General features: G+C 37.2%; 1 protein-coding gene across 1 annotated transcript in view; it reads right to left on the reverse strand.

Annotated features, from left to right (window-relative positions):
• LOC111156405 (dynein axonemal heavy chain 7) overlaps window positions 1–19,570 on the reverse strand; it is a 263,890-nt gene that overhangs the window by 156,146 nt on the left and 88,174 nt on the right. The window contains exons 23-29 of the mRNA XM_022517313.1: window positions 19,199–19,411; window positions 15,666–15,775; window positions 11,488–11,656; window positions 9,239–9,341; window positions 8,991–9,118; window positions 4,189–4,401; window positions 2,167–2,265 (exon numbers count right to left, since the gene is read on the reverse strand). Coding sequence (XP_022373021.1) covers window positions 2,167–2,265; window positions 4,189–4,401; window positions 8,991–9,118; window positions 9,239–9,341; window positions 11,488–11,656; window positions 15,666–15,775; window positions 19,199–19,411 — 1,035 coding nt within the window. The remainder of the gene's footprint in view (window positions 1–2,166; window positions 2,266–4,188; window positions 4,402–8,990; window positions 9,119–9,238; window positions 9,342–11,487; window positions 11,657–15,665; window positions 15,776–19,198; window positions 19,412–19,570) is intronic.

The following is a 19,570-nucleotide window of genomic DNA, read 5'->3' on the forward strand; positions in this document are numbered from 1 at the left end:
TATGTCTCCCAGAAGTCACCTTGTTACCTTTCGTAATCTCCTTCCCTTCTCTCTTTGCCCCCTCACACCTCCATCACCGGGAATCCACTAATTTTCTTTCTGTTACTATTTTTATTTGCATTCTCTAGAATTGAATATAGATGAAGTTACACATTACAGGTATCACTTTTTTTCTGTGTGACTTCTTTTCACTCAGCATAAAGATGTGGAGATTCCCACATGTGACACCATGATTTAATAGTTCGTTGAATACAAGTATTACTTTCAAATCCATTCCCCTGTTGATGGATATTTTCTTTCATTGTTTCCAGTTTTGGGCCATTGCAAACAAAACTGCTATGAACACTATATACAACTCTTTGTATGGACAAATGACTTCCATTTCTCTTGGTTGAATACTGAAGAATGGAAAACCTGGATAATATGGGGGTTATGTGTTTAATATTTTAAGAAACTATCTGCTTTCCAAAGTGGTTGTATTATTGTGCATTCACTCCAGCAGTGTATAACACTTCTAATATTTGTTATGGTTGGTCTTTTTAATTTTACCCACACTAATAGGTACGTCACACTGTCTTACTGCGGCTTCTTCAATGTGCATTTCCTGATGACTAATGTTTTGCATGTGCTTATTTGATTTATGTGTATGTTCTTTAGTGAAGTCCCTCTTCAAATCTTTTGCCTGCTTTTAATGGTTTTTTTTCTTAATGGTAAGTTTTGACCATTCTTTAAATATTCTGTATACGAGTCCTTCATCATAAACCTAAATTTGCAAATATTTTTCCTAGTTTGCAACTTGTCTTTCATCCTCTGACCAGTGCCTTTCAAAGAGCAAACCTTTACATTTTGAAGAGTCCATTTTATCGATTTATTGTTTTACGCGTTGTGCTTTTGGTGCCGTGTTTAAGAAATTTTTGCCTATCCCAAAGTCACAAGAGCTGTCTCCTGTTTTCTTCTAGAAATTTTACAGTTTTACAATACTTTTAAGTTAAAAAGTTAGACAACTATGATCTATTTCAAGGCTTATTATAAAGACAGTTTCATATTAGTATAATGATAGACAAATATAACAATGGAACACAATGGGGAGCCCAGAAAGAGACCCCCACACAACTTGACCAATTCATTCTCAACAAAGGCACAAAGACAATTTAATAGAGAAAAGATAAAAAAGAATGCCTGGATTTGTTAAAACAATGAACATACAAAAATCAGTTCAAAGGTATTTTAATCATTGTGGTGGCTAATCAGCTTAGTGCCCTTCAAAGATTCATGCCCAAATAAAACCTCAAAACGTAACCTCATTTGGAAATGGGATCTTTGCAGATATTATTAGATAAATTAAGAAGAGGTTATACTGGGCCTTAAGTCCAAGGACTGGTGTCTTTATAACAGAAAGGAGAAGAAGATTCAAACACAAATACACCCAGAGAAGGCCATGTAATGACGGAGGCAGAAATCAGAGAGATGCCAGTGCACCATATTATTAAACTTAGTTCTCCCTTTAAATCATCCTGAAAAACATCAATTTCATAAAAGCCATTACATTCTTTTAAAGAAATTAGGCTTTTTATTAATTTTTTTAAAGATTTGATTTATTTATCAGAGAACGAGAGAAAGCACAAGCCCGGGGAGCTGCAGCAGAGGGAGAAACAGACTCCCCACTGAGCAAGGAGTGAGATGCGGGGCTCCCTCCCAGGACCCTGGGATCGTGACCTGAGCTGAAGGTGGACGCTTACCCAACCAAGACACTCAGGTGTCCCAAGAAACTAAGCTTTTTAATAAATTTCTTCAATTATTAATTTAACAAACATTTGTCAAGTACCTTTTCTGTGCAAAGGATTCAGTGGTGGGTTAGACCTGTTATTTTCCTTCAAGGAGCCTACATTCTAGTGCAATTTATCAGCAAGCAGACTTTGTAACTTTTGTGTGCTTATTTATGTTACACAGTTTTTAAAAAGTACAATTTAAAAATCCCAGCTTCTTGAAAGTCACCTGAAACAACAGAACTAAACACACTTCCAGTAAAACATGGAATGATCTATGTTTCTCTGTGCCATGTCATTATTTTCTGTAGAAGTTTCTCATAAGGAGTTGCAAACTTGGACAGTTGATAAATACATTATTATAAAAATTCTGATACGCCAAAATAACAAATATCCTTACCTCAAAGAGTGGTAAATCATGGGACAAAAATTTTGGCAGATTTACATCAATAATAGATCTAAGCAGCAAAATTTCTTCATTTTCATTTGGGTATTTCAGCTAAAAGAAAATACACTCATGATGATATTGCCATCAGCTAAGTGCGCCCCCTACATGTTCTCACACACACACACACACACACACACACACACACACACGTATACACACATAGGCCCCAAAGACAATTTAAACCCACATAAAATTTTTCTCATTTATTTTCATTTAATTGGATTGTTAATAATTTTAGGTTTTGAAAAGATTCCAAAACACTTGTGGTAACCCCAAAGTTTACTAAAAATCTAGTTGAACTCCGAACCTGTTGCTCAGGCCCATAATAAGGTGTGCAGAGTTCACAAAAATATGAATTTCAAATTATTTCTCTCGACTTCAATACTTTATTCAACACCTCACTCCAAAGTTTCTCCTACAATCATGCATTTAATTTTCCAGAACCCTCACTCCTTCCCTCTAGAATCTTTCTACCTAAAAAATTCCATGTTCCAACTCAACTGGATTTATCCTTACAAAGTCAGTGGCGCCAGCAGTAAAGTTCAGAGAACCTAATGCCAAAGGTCACCCTGCTCATAGGTTGTCTTCGGATCAGTCTAACCACACTTAAATTATGAGGTGTCTAAAGTCTATTTTGTCATTAGAGAAGCTATTATTTTAAAGCAAATGTTTAAATTGTTCCTTGATATAATAAAAACAAACTTCAAAATATTCAAGCTAACACTTTCAACAATTCTAAATTAGCTTTTGACAAAGAATGAAAGGATTCATTTGCAGGATTCATTTGCTGTATAACTTTAATAGCTCAATTCCACAGTCAAGATGTCAGTGATAACATACACTAGACAATGCATTATCTTTCCCATTATCTGACCACAGTAATCCTGACATGCTAAGTTAATAAAAATTGTTACTTCTAGTTGCATTGGCTTATTGCAAAAAACAATGACATGCAGTTATTCTAGGCTAATGTGAAATGGAATATCACCACTATGTATCAGAATTCTCAGTACCGTTTATTACAGAAGATAAAAATGCATGCCATTGTTCTTAATCATGTAGAATATATTTTAAAATCCTTTCTCCTATAAAACATGAACATAAAAATTTTATAAACTCCAAGGTCACATTTTCCACTTTGCTATTAACTATAGCCTACCTTGCTTTGTTTCATAAAGAACTAATACACAGAGTTCACACCTCCATAAAATATTTTCAATGAAAAGTTACAGAAGTCTTAAAATATTTGGATTTTTCCATCCATATAGATTTATACCATTTTAAAATGCAAACATTATATTGCAAATCTGTAACTGCTAGTCCACAATGGGCTGTAGTTACATAATTATATCAATTGATAATGTTTTGGCACATTTGTATATATTTATTAATTATACATTTTTTCCTTTAAAGCTATGCATGTTCATATAGACTGAAAGCCTTCAAAATATTTCTCAGCAGCAAGGAATTTCATTCCTTGGTAGTACCTATTTTTAACATTTAAAATTACAGAGCAGGGGCGCCTGGGTGGCTCAGTGGGTTAAGCCGCTGCCTTTGGCTCAGGTCATGATCTCGGAGTCCTGGGATCGAGCCCCGCATCGGGCTCTCTGCTCTCTAGGGGAGCCTGCTTCCTCCTCTCTCTCTGCCTGCCTCTCTGCCTGCTGTGATCTCTCTGTCAAATAAATAAATAAAATCTTAAAAAAAAAAAAAAAAAAAAAAAAGATGTACCTAAAAAAAAAATAAAATAAAATAAAATTACAGAGCAGAATTCAAATCAATAAGAATTATGTCTAAGATTTTACAAATCATAAAATTTCCTTTTTCACATGTGCAAATGATCAACTCTTTTTTAGTATAATAGCTGGATTTTTTCAGCTGATGAAACCGACCAGTTACTGGAACTCTGTAAAGACACAGGGTCCTGCGATTTAGGAACAGAAAATTCCTGAGTAAGAAATAACTCGAGTTGTCTACCTTCAGATTCCCAGCAGCGGTAAGCACGGACTTCACGGCTCTCATGCCGTAGTCATAGTGATGTTGCGAGGACAATTGCTCTGAACACAAGCGGTAGGTGGCCACAATTTTTACTGAGAGTGGCCGAGCTGTGACAAACCCACAGGAGTACAGGACTATTTCAGCAATCATGGCATAGTCAGGCACCATCATTGCTACTGTCCGAAACAGAGCCTGGAGGAGTGCAGAAAAGATATTTTTGAAAAGACCCTTGTAAGGCAACCCTACTGTGCATTTCCTGTTATGTGTCCTGTTTCGTGTTATGCCTGTATAGCTTTTCTGCAATAACGTTCAATTACAACATCCAGATCATATGGATAAAAACACTTAATTTTAAAAAAGGGTTTTTTGTAATTGTTATATAATAAATATCATTAACTTTTGTATCACTCTTTTTCCTTACATTATGCTTTGAGAACACTCACAAACATTCATGATACTTAGATTTTGGGTGAATTATTAAATCACATGCTGAGTATCACTTATGCTCTCTTCTTCTTGGGAAGTGACAGGTTATAGGGAAAATATATTCAAGTCTTCTGGGATGTCCAAAAGCTGGGCTTTTCATCTGGGCTGGTGAGAAAATGCATGGTACTGGGAGACCAGACTTCAAGTGAGGCTGTCTTGGAATCTATTTAGTTGTAGGCTGCAGGCTAATCAGATAACTCCCAATAACAAGCCTATGTTAGATAAATAAGGTATTTTGAGATATTTTTAACCTTTTTGAATTTGCAGCCACCATGTCAATCTTTAAGAAAACTTAAGTTTTCTTAAGTTCAGGGGCGCCTGGGTGGCTCAGTGGGTTAAAGCCTCTGCCTTCGGCTCAGGTCATGATCCCAGGGTCCTGGAATCGAGCCCCGCATCGGGCTCACTGATCAGCAGGGAGCCTGCTTCCTCCTCTCTCTCTCTGCCTGCCTCTCTGCCTACTTGTGATATCTCTCTCTGTCAAATAAATAAATCTTTAAAAAAAGAAAGAAAGAAAGACAGAAAGACAGAAAATTTAAGTTTAGAATGCCAGTATGTGTCAGGACCTACTTCAATAGCTCATAGAGTAAGTCAGGACCTTTGTGTACTAAAGAGAAAAATGGCAATTTTTTTTCAAAGTAGGCTCCATGCCCACTGTGGGGTTTGAATTCCCAACCCCAAGATTGAGAGGGACATGCTGTAGTGACTGAGACAGATAGTCATTCCTTAAAAAAAAAAAAAAAAAAAAGGCAATTTTGTTCAGATAGTTTATAAATATCTTCTAGGAATTCATTGAGTTACCTGGAATTCATTGAGTTACCTGAAACACAGGCAAATAGGAAAAAAGACGTCTTGCCTAACTGATCTGTTATGATTATTCCAGGTTGAGAACAAATGAAAGATTGGCATTGAGCAAGATCCTTCCAATGTGTTATGTTAATTACTAACTAGAGGCTTAGGACTGCTATTTCAGTATGGTGACCATTAAATAAAGAATAAAATGTTAAAAATATACAGCTTGAGCAAATAAACTGGGAACAGAGAAGCTTAAGCAAGTGCTGGAAACCGCTACATACTTGAGGAAAAGAGAAGGTAAGAGAATTACTATACAGATGGTACCTCTTTAAAAGGGTAGGTTCTCAACAACTATTTCTCTTCATGAATAAAAGAATGAATGAATGAGCTGGTCAGTCAGTGGGTCCCTGACTTGGTGCGGGTGGTGTGGTCTTTCTACGACCATATCAACTGCTGTTAGTTTTAGGTGACCATCCAGGTCTGTGTGGTGTAGGTTTCCCCCTGACCACATCAGATATTTCACAAATTCCTATTCAGAGTCTCTCAGACACACTAGCAATATGGCCATGGAACACCATGGAACAGACAGATCGTGGCCAAGAGAACAAAAAATGGAGAGTGGTAAAGACATTTCAAGGGGTCATCGTGATGTTCATCTGCTCAAAATCACCCAATGGGAATCGATTTAACATCGATTCCCACTGAATCGATTCCCACTGATCACAGAGAAAAGCATCCCGCTCAAAATATTTTTAGGTGAATATTCTAATTCGATGATTCTCAGTGTGTGAGAAACACTGATAGGATATGGTGTGATTTGGAATGTGTCAGAAATAATTTGTTAGTAATAGCAATATGTTTAAAGGTAATTTAGTGCTCTTAAAAAAATTAAGTTTGATTTTGGCTTAGTCAATGATGTACTTTCTTGAGTCTAAAAGAAGAGTATAGCTCCAGTATCATACCAGGGCTTGAATAAATTGTGATACAGGTAATCAACATGAGCATTATTCTTCTAGAAAGCTATACACCAGGTTATTGACTTTGTGACATTAGAAGACCTAGAATATCTCCATTTCACCATGGCTTCTAACGTGCAACTATTCTGAAATGTTTATTGAATACTGATTCTTCAGAATAGTTTTAATATTAAACACAGCGTCTCTAATGCAGCAATGAGCTTCAGCAATTGCTCACTATGCAGATCTTATCTTGATGTATAGGATGTCAAAATGGGACTATTTCCATGAAAACATAGGTGTAGGGAGATGGCAGGACAGATACAACTGGGTCCGAGTTCCAAGATTCTTGTAGATCAGGCCAAGAACTTTGAACTTTTTTCTGTAGGCAAAACAACAACAACAACAACCACAAAACCCAATAGCTTCTTAAGTCTGGAAACTATAGGATTAGATTGCTTCCGAAGACGCCGGTAGGATTATAATGGGGAATTCACGGTAGTTTATTTTAGTAGGGAAGAGATTGGTGACAAGTGAGCTGCTGCAGTAAGACACACAGGGGAAGAGTGAGGGGGGATGGAAGGAATGTGTGGTCTCGGACTAAGCTAGAGCAGCGAGAACGATAAGGCTTTTGTACAACAGGATGCCTGGTTTTGGCGACTGGCTGAGTCACTGGGTGAAGAGGGAAGCCTCAAAGACAACTCTAAAGACATTCTCCGGATCTCAGTAAGTTGTTTTTTGTTTGTTTTTTGTGGTTTTTTTTTTTTTTCCTTAAGGAAGAACTGTTTCTTTTCAGACTAAGACATTTTTTCAAAACTGTTAGGTATTTCCATTTGTACTTGAAAACGGATGTTCTGTAGCCACTCTAACCAAGAAGACTGCACAGTAGGAAGAACAACAACAAAGCTATCAGAATTTGAGAGCAGTTTTTGGTCTGAAGGAGAAGGAAGATGCATCACCTACAGAACCACAAGGTGGGTATTTTGACGCCATATCAACATGCACAGTCCATAAGACTGTGACACACACTGCATAGGGCATGAACAGACTCCATTAATAATAGCCCCAGCTTATATGATTAGCTAGTCACAGGTTTTTGCCTTTACAAATACTATGTATTCAGATTGATCTACTGAAGAAAAGAAAAACGTAGGCAAACGAAAGAACTGCTACAAAAAGAGCTCCTCAAATGTAATTCACAATGAAAATTGCAGAACGCTTCTTAGATAAAAGAGGATTTACCAGTTTTTATTTTTTAATCATACTTTCCTTCACTAAAGCAAAGTATTAAAACATCTCATCTAATACATAAAAGTGCATGGAATGGAAATACTGAAATACATTGTAGCAATTAGTTGAATCAAAAGTGTCTTCAGTGGAAAAGAAAAATTCCTCAACTAGTCTAAGAAGCTGTCAGCCTAACATGGGAAGACCAGCTTAGAGTCAGAAGACTTGGTTTTGGATCTGCAATTACAACTGAGTTATTCTTCAACATTGTTCTCCATGCTCTAGTCATAAATGCAATAAAATAAAATGTAATAAATTTTAAAAAATGCCCAAGGTACGGGGGAATGTCCTATTTCTCTCATAATCAAGTTTTTGTGTATGTGGTTTTTTTTTAAGTGAAGAATTTAGTCTAGTCAATTAGCAAAGTGCTTTGCTTCTTTTCTCAGGAAAAATAAATTAGTGTTGGGTATAAAGGTCAATTGAGAATTGATGTGGGCTGTGAATTATTTCAACCTCTGTTGGGAAGCAATTTAGCAACACAGCTCTTTGTCCTATGACCATATTTAAGGAACTATTTTAAAACAGACAAAAGTCTTAAGTAAAAACTGCCCATTGCAATATTATTTATGATGAAGGAAAACGAAAAGCAACCTAAGCGTCCAACAGTAAGATGCAGTTCCGTAAATTTATTTAGTTTGAATTATGTTTTTAATAGGAAAATTCTCATAATATTAACCTGAAAAAAAGAAAAAACAACAACATTCACAACTGCTGGATTCTACCATTTAAAATTTGCCTTTTAAAAGATACTTAAAACTGCAGGATACAATATAGTAAGCAATAGAATGGGTATCTTTTTCAGTATTTCCTGTATTTTCTAATTTCCCGTAATTATCAGTGTTTAAATGTCAGTTTGGAAGTTGTATCCACTTTGCTCATTCATTCTTTAACGGTATTCAAAGCTTTAAAAATGATTTTCAAGGGGCACCTGGATGGCTCAGGTGGTTAAGCATCTGACTTCGGCTCAGGTCATGATCTCAGTGTCCTGGGATCAAGCCCCATGTCGTGCTCCCAGCTCAGTAGGGAGCCTGCTTCTCTCTCTTCCTCTGCCACTCCCTCTGCTTGTGCTCTGTCTCTCTCTCTAATGGATAAATAAAATCTTTAAAAAAAAGTAAAATTGTTTTCTGAAACAGTTTTCTAAAATACAATGTCCAAAGCAAATATTTTGCATAAAATTCAAGGAGAGTGTGTCCTTTCTTTTTACATATTAACTTAGTATAGTACAGAAAGGAAACAGATGATCTAATTGGCATTCTGTACCTTCAGATTATCCGGCAGTTCTGATCGCCCAGCATATCCAGGGTTCATGGTTATAAAGACAGCACATGTAGGGTCAAGTTTTAACTCAGTTCCTTCAAACACTAGTATATCGACGCCTGCATTAATACCTGTGGGTCATCAAGAATGAAATGACTTAGCAATTCCACATTTAAATGCAACTTGTGCCATCTGTCATCTTCCATATTTCTACTGTTTTGACATAATGCAAAGACAAACCAGTCCATTACCTCTTTGGATAGTAAGAATTTGTTGAGCAACCACAGACAGTACTTCCAAATCAATTCTGTTAAACTCATCAAAGCAAGCCCAGGCTCCACAAGATAACAGTCCCTGGGAGAAAAGAGTAATGAAATTTTTCAATTTTATCTGATTAAATATTGCATTGAAATGTTGCATTTTCACCTGATATTTTCAAGGATTTAATATCCTATCAAGGAAATTGCTTATTCACCTTTATCTTTAAAGACAGCATATTATTATTATTTTTTTTTAGAAATCCATTATTCTACAGGAGTAAGGAGTTTGATCAATTGGAAAATTGTCCATTTGATCGATTGCTTTTTACTTCTGTGTATCTTTTGACATTTAGATGTATACCTGTAATCTCAAAGTCTTTCTTGCTTTTTATGTACAAGTTGATTTTGTTTGCTTTTTCTATATGAACTTCATAGAGTAGATTATAATAATTCTCTAAATAAGATGACTTCTGTTGCTAATGAGACTATTTTGTGGTCTGAGCCCCTTAATAGACAACTTACACAGTTTGAGGCCCTAGTTTGTACCTCTAACTCACAGCTACCCACAAATATGTGCCATTTGAGCATTAAAGAAAACTGGACCACCAAGCTTGAGTAGCTCAGCCAAATCCAAATTTACTTTAAAAAATCAATTCAATATTTATTGAATCTGCATTCTGTAGATTGTATGTGTGCATATATACACACACACGTGTGTGTGTGTGTTTCATTGAGTAGCTGGTATGTTTCAGGCATGATGCATGTATCTTTCATGCAAAGAAATTAAGACTGTATCATACGAGATATTAAGTAATTAGTACAAGGCCACAGAGCTAATAGAGGCTGACCTTGGATTTGTACACAGTTCCATCTACTGACCACACTGAATTAAATGAAAACTCTGTCCATTTCAAAGAATAGAACATTTTTATTAGCTACTATGACTTTGATCTCTACATATAATAAGAGGATTAGAAACCACAGAGAACAAAAAATACTTATGAGTCACACATTCAAATAGTTATCAGAATTGTGAAGTTCTTAAGAGTAATTCCCACATCTTTTTGATCCTGTACCCTATTATTCAGCGTGATCGTCACACAAAGTATCTATATAACCAATAATATTTATCAGTAGGCAACTTTAATACTAAAAGTATATGACTGTATCAAGGAATTAAGAATATCATTCAAAAATTGAGTAGTACGTGCCAGACTTTTCTTAAATGTTTAGGAATATAATGGCTATTCAAACTAAACTACACAGAGACTCTTTTTGACTTACTATTCTTTCTTAAAAATCATTACAACAAGGTTGTACATCATTATAGAGTATGATTAAAGTGGTCATTTGTCATTCAAATGTTTTCTTGATATGTTATCATAATTTTGACTTTTAAAATCTTATCCTAATTGTTTCAGCATCACAAATATAGAGATTTTTTATATTCCAAATCTGTTATAAAATAACCTTGCCTATGCCAGCCAGGAACAGTTTACTGTACAGGGTAGGATTGGTATATATATATTTTTTGTTTCGTTCAGATTTCTTTTTAAATGTTAACTTTTCTGAAGAAATTTTGGAAAATAATTAGAGAATCTTAAAAAATCAAAATTACAGAAACTTTACTGAGAAATGGACATAAGCAAATAAACAGAACCTATAATCCCAAATGGATAATTCTGTGTTCGACTGTTCCAGCTAACATTTTAAAGAATAACAGCCAGTTAGCAACAAGTTTTATAGACAGGAATGTTATGATTAATTTTTAATCCTCGTTTGTAATCTTACAGATGCCTAGAGTGGGAGTCTGACTCAGTATAAGAAAAAAAAAAAACAAGGATTTTAAGTTTGCAAGAAAAGATTAACTAGAGAGTATCTATGAAAGTAAATTACTGAATCATTAACTGGTTAATAAGACCTACAGGTTAAAGACTTTAGATTTCCCACAGTCTTTACTTGATGTCACGGTTCTCAAATTTTTAGCGGCCTCAACGCACTGAAGGCACAGCCCTCCTACCTATCAGTCATGCTGACCCACAGCAGCAGGGCCTGGAGACACGAGTAGAGCTCCTTCTCCGGTGAGCTTTTGAAATAACCCCGCTTCTCTGGAGAATAGAGATAGTGCTTTAATTTTACTTAACTTACAATAAGTCTTTTACTTGCATGAAATTATGTTTCATTATAAATAACTTCCCTCTCTGAGCTGGTATTTTGTAAAGAAATGAGTCAATTCAAACCTTAAAGAATTTTCCTAAAGCCAGATAATCCAGCCCATCAGAACAGTTGAAAACAACACATTGTTTGGCCACTGCTTTTGCTAAATCTTTGGTAGTTTCAGTCTTCCCAGTGCCAGCTGGCCCCTCAGGGGCTCCTCCGAGGTGCAGGTGAAGGGCTCCGAACAAGGTTCTGAAATAGAAGAAATAAACAACCTTTATAGAATAATGTCATTTTTAATATATATTATGAGAAGAGGAGAAGTTTAAACTGAGAGCCAAATTTTCCACTTCCTCTTCAATAATTTCTTCCTTCCCATGAACCTCTGAGACTCTCGGACGGCGGCCTACTTTATCTGTTACTGTATTTTACTTCTGAAGCGCTGATTATATACGACAGAATCAGAGCAAGCACACTTGGAATTCAACGTTGATTCGGGTCAAAACGGGGAATTTTGCTGACGCCCAACCACGCCACCCCCGCAACTGCAGGCCCTCAGAAATGCTCCACAAAAAAGTCCAAATAGTAACTTTTGAAATACCAGCCATTTCGAAAGAATGAAAGAGAAATCACCAATGAAGAGGGAACGCAGAGCCGTCTGTAATTGAGTGCTAAAGCTAGAGAGGCGCGAGTTGTTTGGGGATCTGCATACAAACACACGCAAGTGTATTTACAACCACACGGAAACAGAAAAATTCTTTTTTTTTTTTAGATTTATTTATTTGAGAGAAAGAGATCTAGCAAGGAGGGGCAGGGAGCAGAGAGAGAAAGAGAAAGTCTTAAGCAGACTCCATGTTGAGCCCAGAGGCCGACACGAGGCCCAATCTCACAACCCTGTGATCACGACCTGAACCAAAACCAAGAGTTGGACGCTTAACCAACGGCGCCATACAGATGCCCCAAAACAGAAAAATTCTTATATTGAGTAAGGTGAAGAGCTGGAATGGATTCACGTATATAAACCCAAAAGCCTTGGAAAGCTGGTTTATCTCTAAATGGAAACTAAAATTATTCTAGCAGCCTCTACTCAAGAAAGATGAAGATCAACTACAGAGGAGACAGGAAGCTTACCCTTCATGGCAGCTCCCTGTGGAAATCCTTCCTGGGGGTAGGGTCAAAATTTTCAATATCCATGGGCACATGAACCCAAACTGAGAAATTAACACTGAAATGTTGTTTTGGACCAAAGAAAACCCTAAAGCTCTTTTAAGAGATAAATGTGACACTGCTCCACATGGACACCTCCACAGCTGAGAAAACAAACCTTTCCCAAAATGAGCTCATAGTAAAACCACACAGAGAGAGAGAGAGACAGAGAGACAGATCAAAGTTAAGAGTCAGACCTGCAGTGGCAGATGGACAAAGGTGCGGGAGAATTACTATATACACGGTACTCTGCTTTCCTGATGGTTTATTTAACGAAATCTTAAATAAAAAGCAATAGACAGGGCCGACTGGGTGGTACCGTTGGTTAAGCGTCCGACTCTCGGTTTTGGCTCAGGTGTGGTCTCAGTGTCGTGAGATTGGGCCCCGCATCATGCTCTATACTCAACACAGAACCTGCTTGACTTGCCCCCCATCATTCCTCCCCCCACCCACTTTCTCTTTCTCTAAAATAAATAAATCTTTTTCCAAAAAGCAAGAGACGTAAGAAAATTGTGAGAAAAATCAGTTTCATAAAAGAGAAAACTTGAAATCTAGCAATGAAAAATACAGTTACTGGACTTTTTAGAAAGTTACCAGATTAAATGGCAGAGTAAACATAAAGAGCAGAATTATGCACAAAATAAATATGAGGAAATCACCCAGGAAGAGACCAAGATGGGATATCAGAAAAGCTGAGAGACAAAGAAAAAAAAAGAGAACAGGAAAAAAGCAAAATCTAAAAAGCAATGGCTGTGGGGCACCTGGGTGGCTCAGTGGGTTAAGCATCCGACTCTTAGTTTCAGCTCAGCTCATGATCTCAGGGTCCACGCACTGGGCATTGAGACTGTTTAAGATTCTCTCTCTCCATCTCTCTCTACCCCTCTCCTCCTCACTCCCTCCCCCACCCAAATAAAAAAATTAAAAGGAATGGCTGAGAATTTTCCAGAATTGAAGAAAGATATGAACTGAAAAGTTTCAAGTGGGATACATAAAAGCTCACCCACATATAGTAACATTACAGTGAACCTCAACAATACAGAGGAAATCTTAAAAACCATGATAGAAAAAAATTACCTACAAAGAGAATTGCAGTAACAGACAACTGAGCAGTACCAATGAACACCAGGAGACCAGTATCTCCAGGGACCTGAGGGGAAATTAGGTTCACTTGCAGTTCTATACCTAGCTATCTTATCATTTAATAAATGAATGAAGACCACATTTCGTCTAAAAAGGCATTTTTAGACAAAGACTGTTAGAGCTCACTACTTGCAGAGCCTCGCTGAAACCATTACTAAAGGATATTGCCTAGTAAGAAGAAAAATGAAACCAGAAAGAAGGCAAAGGAAGAAGCAATGGTGAGTTAAGACAATGATAAAGTTTTGGTAAATACATATAAATATCAGGTGTAAAAAATGCATAACAGAATATAAATAGAACAATCTATGCCAGATCATCATATCTTACAGATAGGAACATTGGTCACCTAGCACCAGGCATACAGAAAGTGGCTAGGAAGCTTGTAAGAGAGGTTAAGAGTAAAGATCTTTGGAAAGAGCTGTTAGTGTGTTGTTTATTTCTGGTCCCTCTGTAGAGAAGAACGCACTTGCCCCTCTCCCAAACTACCTGAGGAGCTTTAGAGAACTCTTCAGAAACCTTGGCTCACTGACCCCTGGAGTTTGTGTAACACAGGAACTGCGAGTGCAATCATGACTTAAAATATTTCAAGTCAAAAGAATGCCTATAGCTATTCCTGAGGGCAGAGCTGGGGAAAACAGTGACAGTAAGAGAGATGTAGTCATACTACTGGCAAAATAAATGTGTATTTATCATCTGACCAGCTATAGATCCCACCAGAAGGAAGCTAGATTTGGGTCATGTTGAATGGGACTCTGTGGAGGAGGCCCACCTAACACGAGAGAAGACACCAAGGTGAGTGTCTGTATGTAGCTGACCTCAGAGAGAGGCTGAAGCAAGTCACCAGCAGCCACCAGAGAAGGCATTTTCCACAGGTGACTGGTAGCAGAGTGGGGTGGGGTGGGGTGGGGGGGATTTCCAAAGAACTGACATAAATATCCCGTGGGAGATCTGGCACATCTAAGCTTGTGTCTTCATTGAGGACACTAAACAGCCAAGAGATAGTTTCCACACAAGACACTTGTCACCCATGAAACCACCTTTCCCTTTGCTTCTCCCCTTCTTCATTAACCCCAAGACTGGAGGAGCCACAGGTGAGCTATGGAGGGATGAATGCAAAGGACAGGGATAAAACTGACAAAAGAAGAAAAAAACTGACAAAAGATTGACCACATTTGCCTCCCTGGATGCAGGCCTTGGGCTTGTGTCAAACTTAAGCTGGGAGAGAAGGGGAGTTTCAAAGTGGATGAAAGATGTTGGCTTTGATATTAGAACTAAATGGACTTTGATCATCTGAAAAAAATAACACTTTAATTTCGTTCTTGAGACAATTTGGAATATGGGAGATGCAAATTTGGATTAAAGTTGTTAAAGCCCTTTTATTAGTCAGAAGCATGATAGAAAAAAATTTCAGTGTAAATACCTATGAGTTACCTAATGGAGATATCCAGAAAGCATGTAGCACAAGTTTACAGGAGAGACCTTGGCTGGAGATACAGACTTGTGGATCTTCAGAATGTAGGCTATTAAAGCCTGCAAGTGGACTTGAACGTTTGGGAAACCATGAAGCATGAGACAAAGCACCACATGAAAACAGAAATCTAGAAAATTCTGTGTTTCAGGGGAAGAAGCAGTCTGCCTCAAAGGATCCAAAACAAAGAGAAAGTTTCAAGAAGAAAGATGAAATGCACAATGTGAATAACAATAACAATATTGGGCAATACTTAGCTCCAGAGCTAAGAGGAAAAAGCCAGCAGAGAAAGAGAAATTGAAGGACAAGTTGAGAAACATATTAAGAATCTAGGAAAAGATAACATAGGATACATTTACCAAGTGGAAGATAATCTGTTTCTTTTAAAGATTTAGTGGTCTAAGGGTGAAATTTATTTCCAATAGATCCTTAAATTAGTGAGTTTACCTGTAACATCGATCAGTGAGTGGAGTAATAACCAGCCGAGGGGAATTACCCAGATACTCATATCCATATCGTAAGCCAGCATTGATCATCTTTGTTTCTAAATTATTCTCCTAGGAGAAATCAGAGAAAATGAAGTTAATTTAAATTACAAAATTTTGAGTAATATGAAATCTCAAACTCCTTAATAAGTAACTGTCAAGTTGGAAACAACATCTTTAAAATTCACTTTTCAGAGGGACCTGGGTGACTCAGATAGTTAAACGTCTGCCTTCAGCTCAGGTCATGATCCCGGAGTCCTGGGATGTGGCCGGGGTCGGGCTCCCTGCTCAGCTTCTCCGGCTCCCTCTGCCCCTCCCCCCACCCAGCGCTCTTGCTCTCTCAAATGAATAAATAAAAAATCCTTAAAAAAATTCCACTCAGACATCATCAATTCAGTAGAAGAATTGAATATCTAATTTCCTTGGATAAGTCTGAAGTTTCTGGCTTCAATTTTTTCCGTAGGCATCTTTGGAAAATATATTTGTTCCTTTTCTCTCCTGTATTTTCTTTTCTTTTTACTTGCTAGAGCTTTTTAAATTAAGGTATAATTGACATATAGCATTAACTTCAACTATAAACATAATTACCCAATATTCATGTATATTATAAAATAATCATAGTAAGTCTAGGTGAGATCTATCATCATATGTAAGTACAGTTTTCTTATAAGAATTTTAAGATTTACTCTTAGCAACTTTAAAAACGCAATATGGTATTATTAACTATAGTCAACATACAGTGTATCACATGCCCATGACTTATTTATATCTAGAAGTTTATAATTTTTGACTCCCTTCCCCCATTTCTCCCACCTTCCCACTCTCAGCCTCTGGAAACCACCAATCTGCGCACCATGTCTGTGGGCTTGGTTTGTTTTAAATTGCACATTTGAGATCATATTGTCTTTGTCTGACTCATTTCACTTAGTGTAATGTCCTCAAGGTCAATCCATGTTGTTGCAAATGGCAAGATTTCATTTTTAACAGCTGAATAAATCCCATTTCCATATATACCAGATTTTTTTAAATATTTTATTTATTTATTTGACAGACAGAGATCACAAGTAGGCAGAGAGGCAGGCAGAGAGAGAAGAGGAAGCAGGCTCCCTGCGGAGCAGAGAGCCTGATGCGGGGCTCAATCCCAGGACGCCGCGATCATGACTCGCCCCAAGCCGCAGGCAGAGGCTCTAACCCACTGAGCCACCCAGGTGCTCCTATACCACATGTTCTTTACTCATTTACCTGTCAATGGACATTCAGGTTGTTGTTATATCTTATTGTAAATCTCGCTGCAGTAAACACGGGCATGCATATACCTTTCCGGGTGTTTTTGTTTTCTTCAGGTAATACCCAGAAGTGGAACTGTTGGATATAGGATAGTTCTATTTCTTATTTTTTGAGGAGACTCCATCTTGTTTTCCACAGCGGCTGCACAATTCATATTCCCAGCAGCACTGCACAATGGCTCTTTCTCCCACATCCTTACCAGTGTTTGTTATCTTTTGTCTTTTGATAATGCTCCTTCTGAGAGTTGCGACAGACTCTCTCACGGTGGTTTCGATTTTCATCTCCCTGATGGTGAGCAACGCTGAGCCTCTTTTTGTGAACCTGTTAACCGTCGGTATGTCTTCTTTGGAATAATGTCGATTCAGCTCCTATGATCATTTTCAAAGCAGGTAGTTTGTGTTTTTGTTATTGAGTTGTGGGAGTTATTTATATATTTTAGAGGTTAACCCCTTATCAGATGCGATTTGCAAGTATTTTCTTCTGTTCAGGAAGCTGTCTTTCATTTTGTTGATGGTTTCCTTTGCTGGGTGACACTTTTTAGTTTGATGTAGTCCCACTTGTTTGTTTTGCTTTTGTTACCAGGTCAAAAAAAAAAAAAAAAAAATCATTGCCAAGACTGAATTAAGGGGCTTAACATCTATGTTTTCTTCTAGGAGTTTTATGATTTCAAGTCTTACATTCCTGTCTTTCATCCATTTTGAGTTCATTGTTGTGTATGATGTGCAACAGTGGCCCAGTTTCAATATCTCCTACGTGGCTGCTGTTTTCCCAACACTATTATTGAAGAGATGTTTCTTTCTCCATTGTATATTCTTGGCTCCTTTGTCATAAATTATTTGAAATATATGCCTAAGTGTACTTCTGGGCTCTCCTTTCTGTTCCATTGACCCATGTGCCTGTTTTTATGCCAATACCATTCTGTTTCGATTACTCTAGCTTTGTAATATAATTTGAAATCAGGGAGCATGATGCCTCCAGCTTTGCTGTTCTTTTTCAAGACTGCTTTGGCTCTGGTGCCTTTTATGGCTGCACACAAGTTTTAAGACTGTTTTATTTCTGTGAAAAATGCCATTGGAATGTTGACAGGGATTGCAGTGAATCTGTAGATGGCTTTGAGTAGTAGGAACTTTTTAACAACATTAATTTTCCAATCCACAAGAACAAAATATCTTCCCATTTATTTGTGTCTTCTTCGATTTCCTTCACCAATGTCTTAGAGTTTTCAGTGTGCGAGTCTTTCGCCACCTTGGTTAAGTTTGATTTTAGGTATTTTACTCTTTTTGATATAAGTGGGGATTTTTTAAAAAAATTTCTCTGATAGTTCATTGTTCTCCTATATTTATAATTAGTTGTTCAATTCATTTTCACTACAGAGTGTGTATTATATTATTGCCATTTTACAGGTAAGAAAATGGATGCTTACAGAGAGTAAGTAACTTGCCCAGGTTATAAATCTGGTAAAGGAAGTGTCTGGCATTTGAAATTACTCCCCAGGGAGCTCTTATCCACTACCTCTCCTATGGTTTTCCAAGGGTCTGGTTCTTACATTTTCTCCTCCCACTCCATACCTTTAAGCCTTTCACAGAAGTGAATCTGCTCAGAATTTTTGAGTCCGTATCTCCAGACCTCCTCAGCAGCTTCCTCCCACTCTCAACTGGGCCCACCTTGTCCACTGTGCTAACTGTTCTACTCCTCCTGCCTTCCCAGTCGTGACCATCATCACCACCCCTCCAGGTGTCCTGATAGAGCCTTCTTTCCGGATCATGTTTACAGTTCCTTCAGTTGATCAACAACAGGAAACTTTCATGATTAAATCACAATAAAAGTCTGATTTTTTAATATTCTTTAGAATTATCAAAAAATCTAAAAATGCAATTTTAAGCAGCCCAGTTCAGATATTTTACAGATTCAGCAAACATAATGACTCATTTAAAATGAGAATTTTTTTATAATCACTCAATTTCTGTGGGTGTCTCTCTATATACGTATTTATACATTTGAGTATGGATTCGGGTATAGATAAAGATACAGGTTTTGGTACAGATGGCTGCCTTAATCTTTAGTCTGGAGAATGCTTGTGTGGGTATAGTCAGCCATCAGCAAAAAATCCTGTATTACAGATACTATTTCCCATGTGAGGAAGCAAGCACAAATTAAAAAGCTATGAGCTGAAATTGTCATGTAATAACATTCAGTGATATCACTTACTTGCCAATAGTACCTAAGCTGACTTAACCACTCGAAGTCAGATTCATCACTAACTTTCTTTTTCACAAGTGTTGTGAGGACATCTCTAGCATGAACATCCAGCACCACGAGGGCTCCCAGAGTAACACGATTCTGCTTGGACAATTTGCCACGGACCAAAGTCACAATATCATCAATTTGCATGTTACATTTTTCCAAGTATTGCTCAAGAGCCTAAAAGAAAATGAGATATAATTATCATAATCAGAATTTTTCTGAACAAAAACATTTTGAGCTAGTCTGAATAAGGTATTTCTGTACATTTTTCCCCATATGACCTAATTTAAAAATAATTTGTTTTTCTTACTAGGAAAGCATTAGCTGAACAAGGAC

This window comes from Enhydra lutris, unplaced genomic scaffold (assembly GCF_002288905.1).
Source record: "Enhydra lutris kenyoni isolate GAN:26980312 unplaced genomic scaffold, ASM228890v2 scaffoldscaffold1, whole genome shotgun sequence".
NCBI classification, from domain to species: Eukaryota; Metazoa; Chordata; class Mammalia; order Carnivora; family Mustelidae; genus Enhydra; species Enhydra lutris.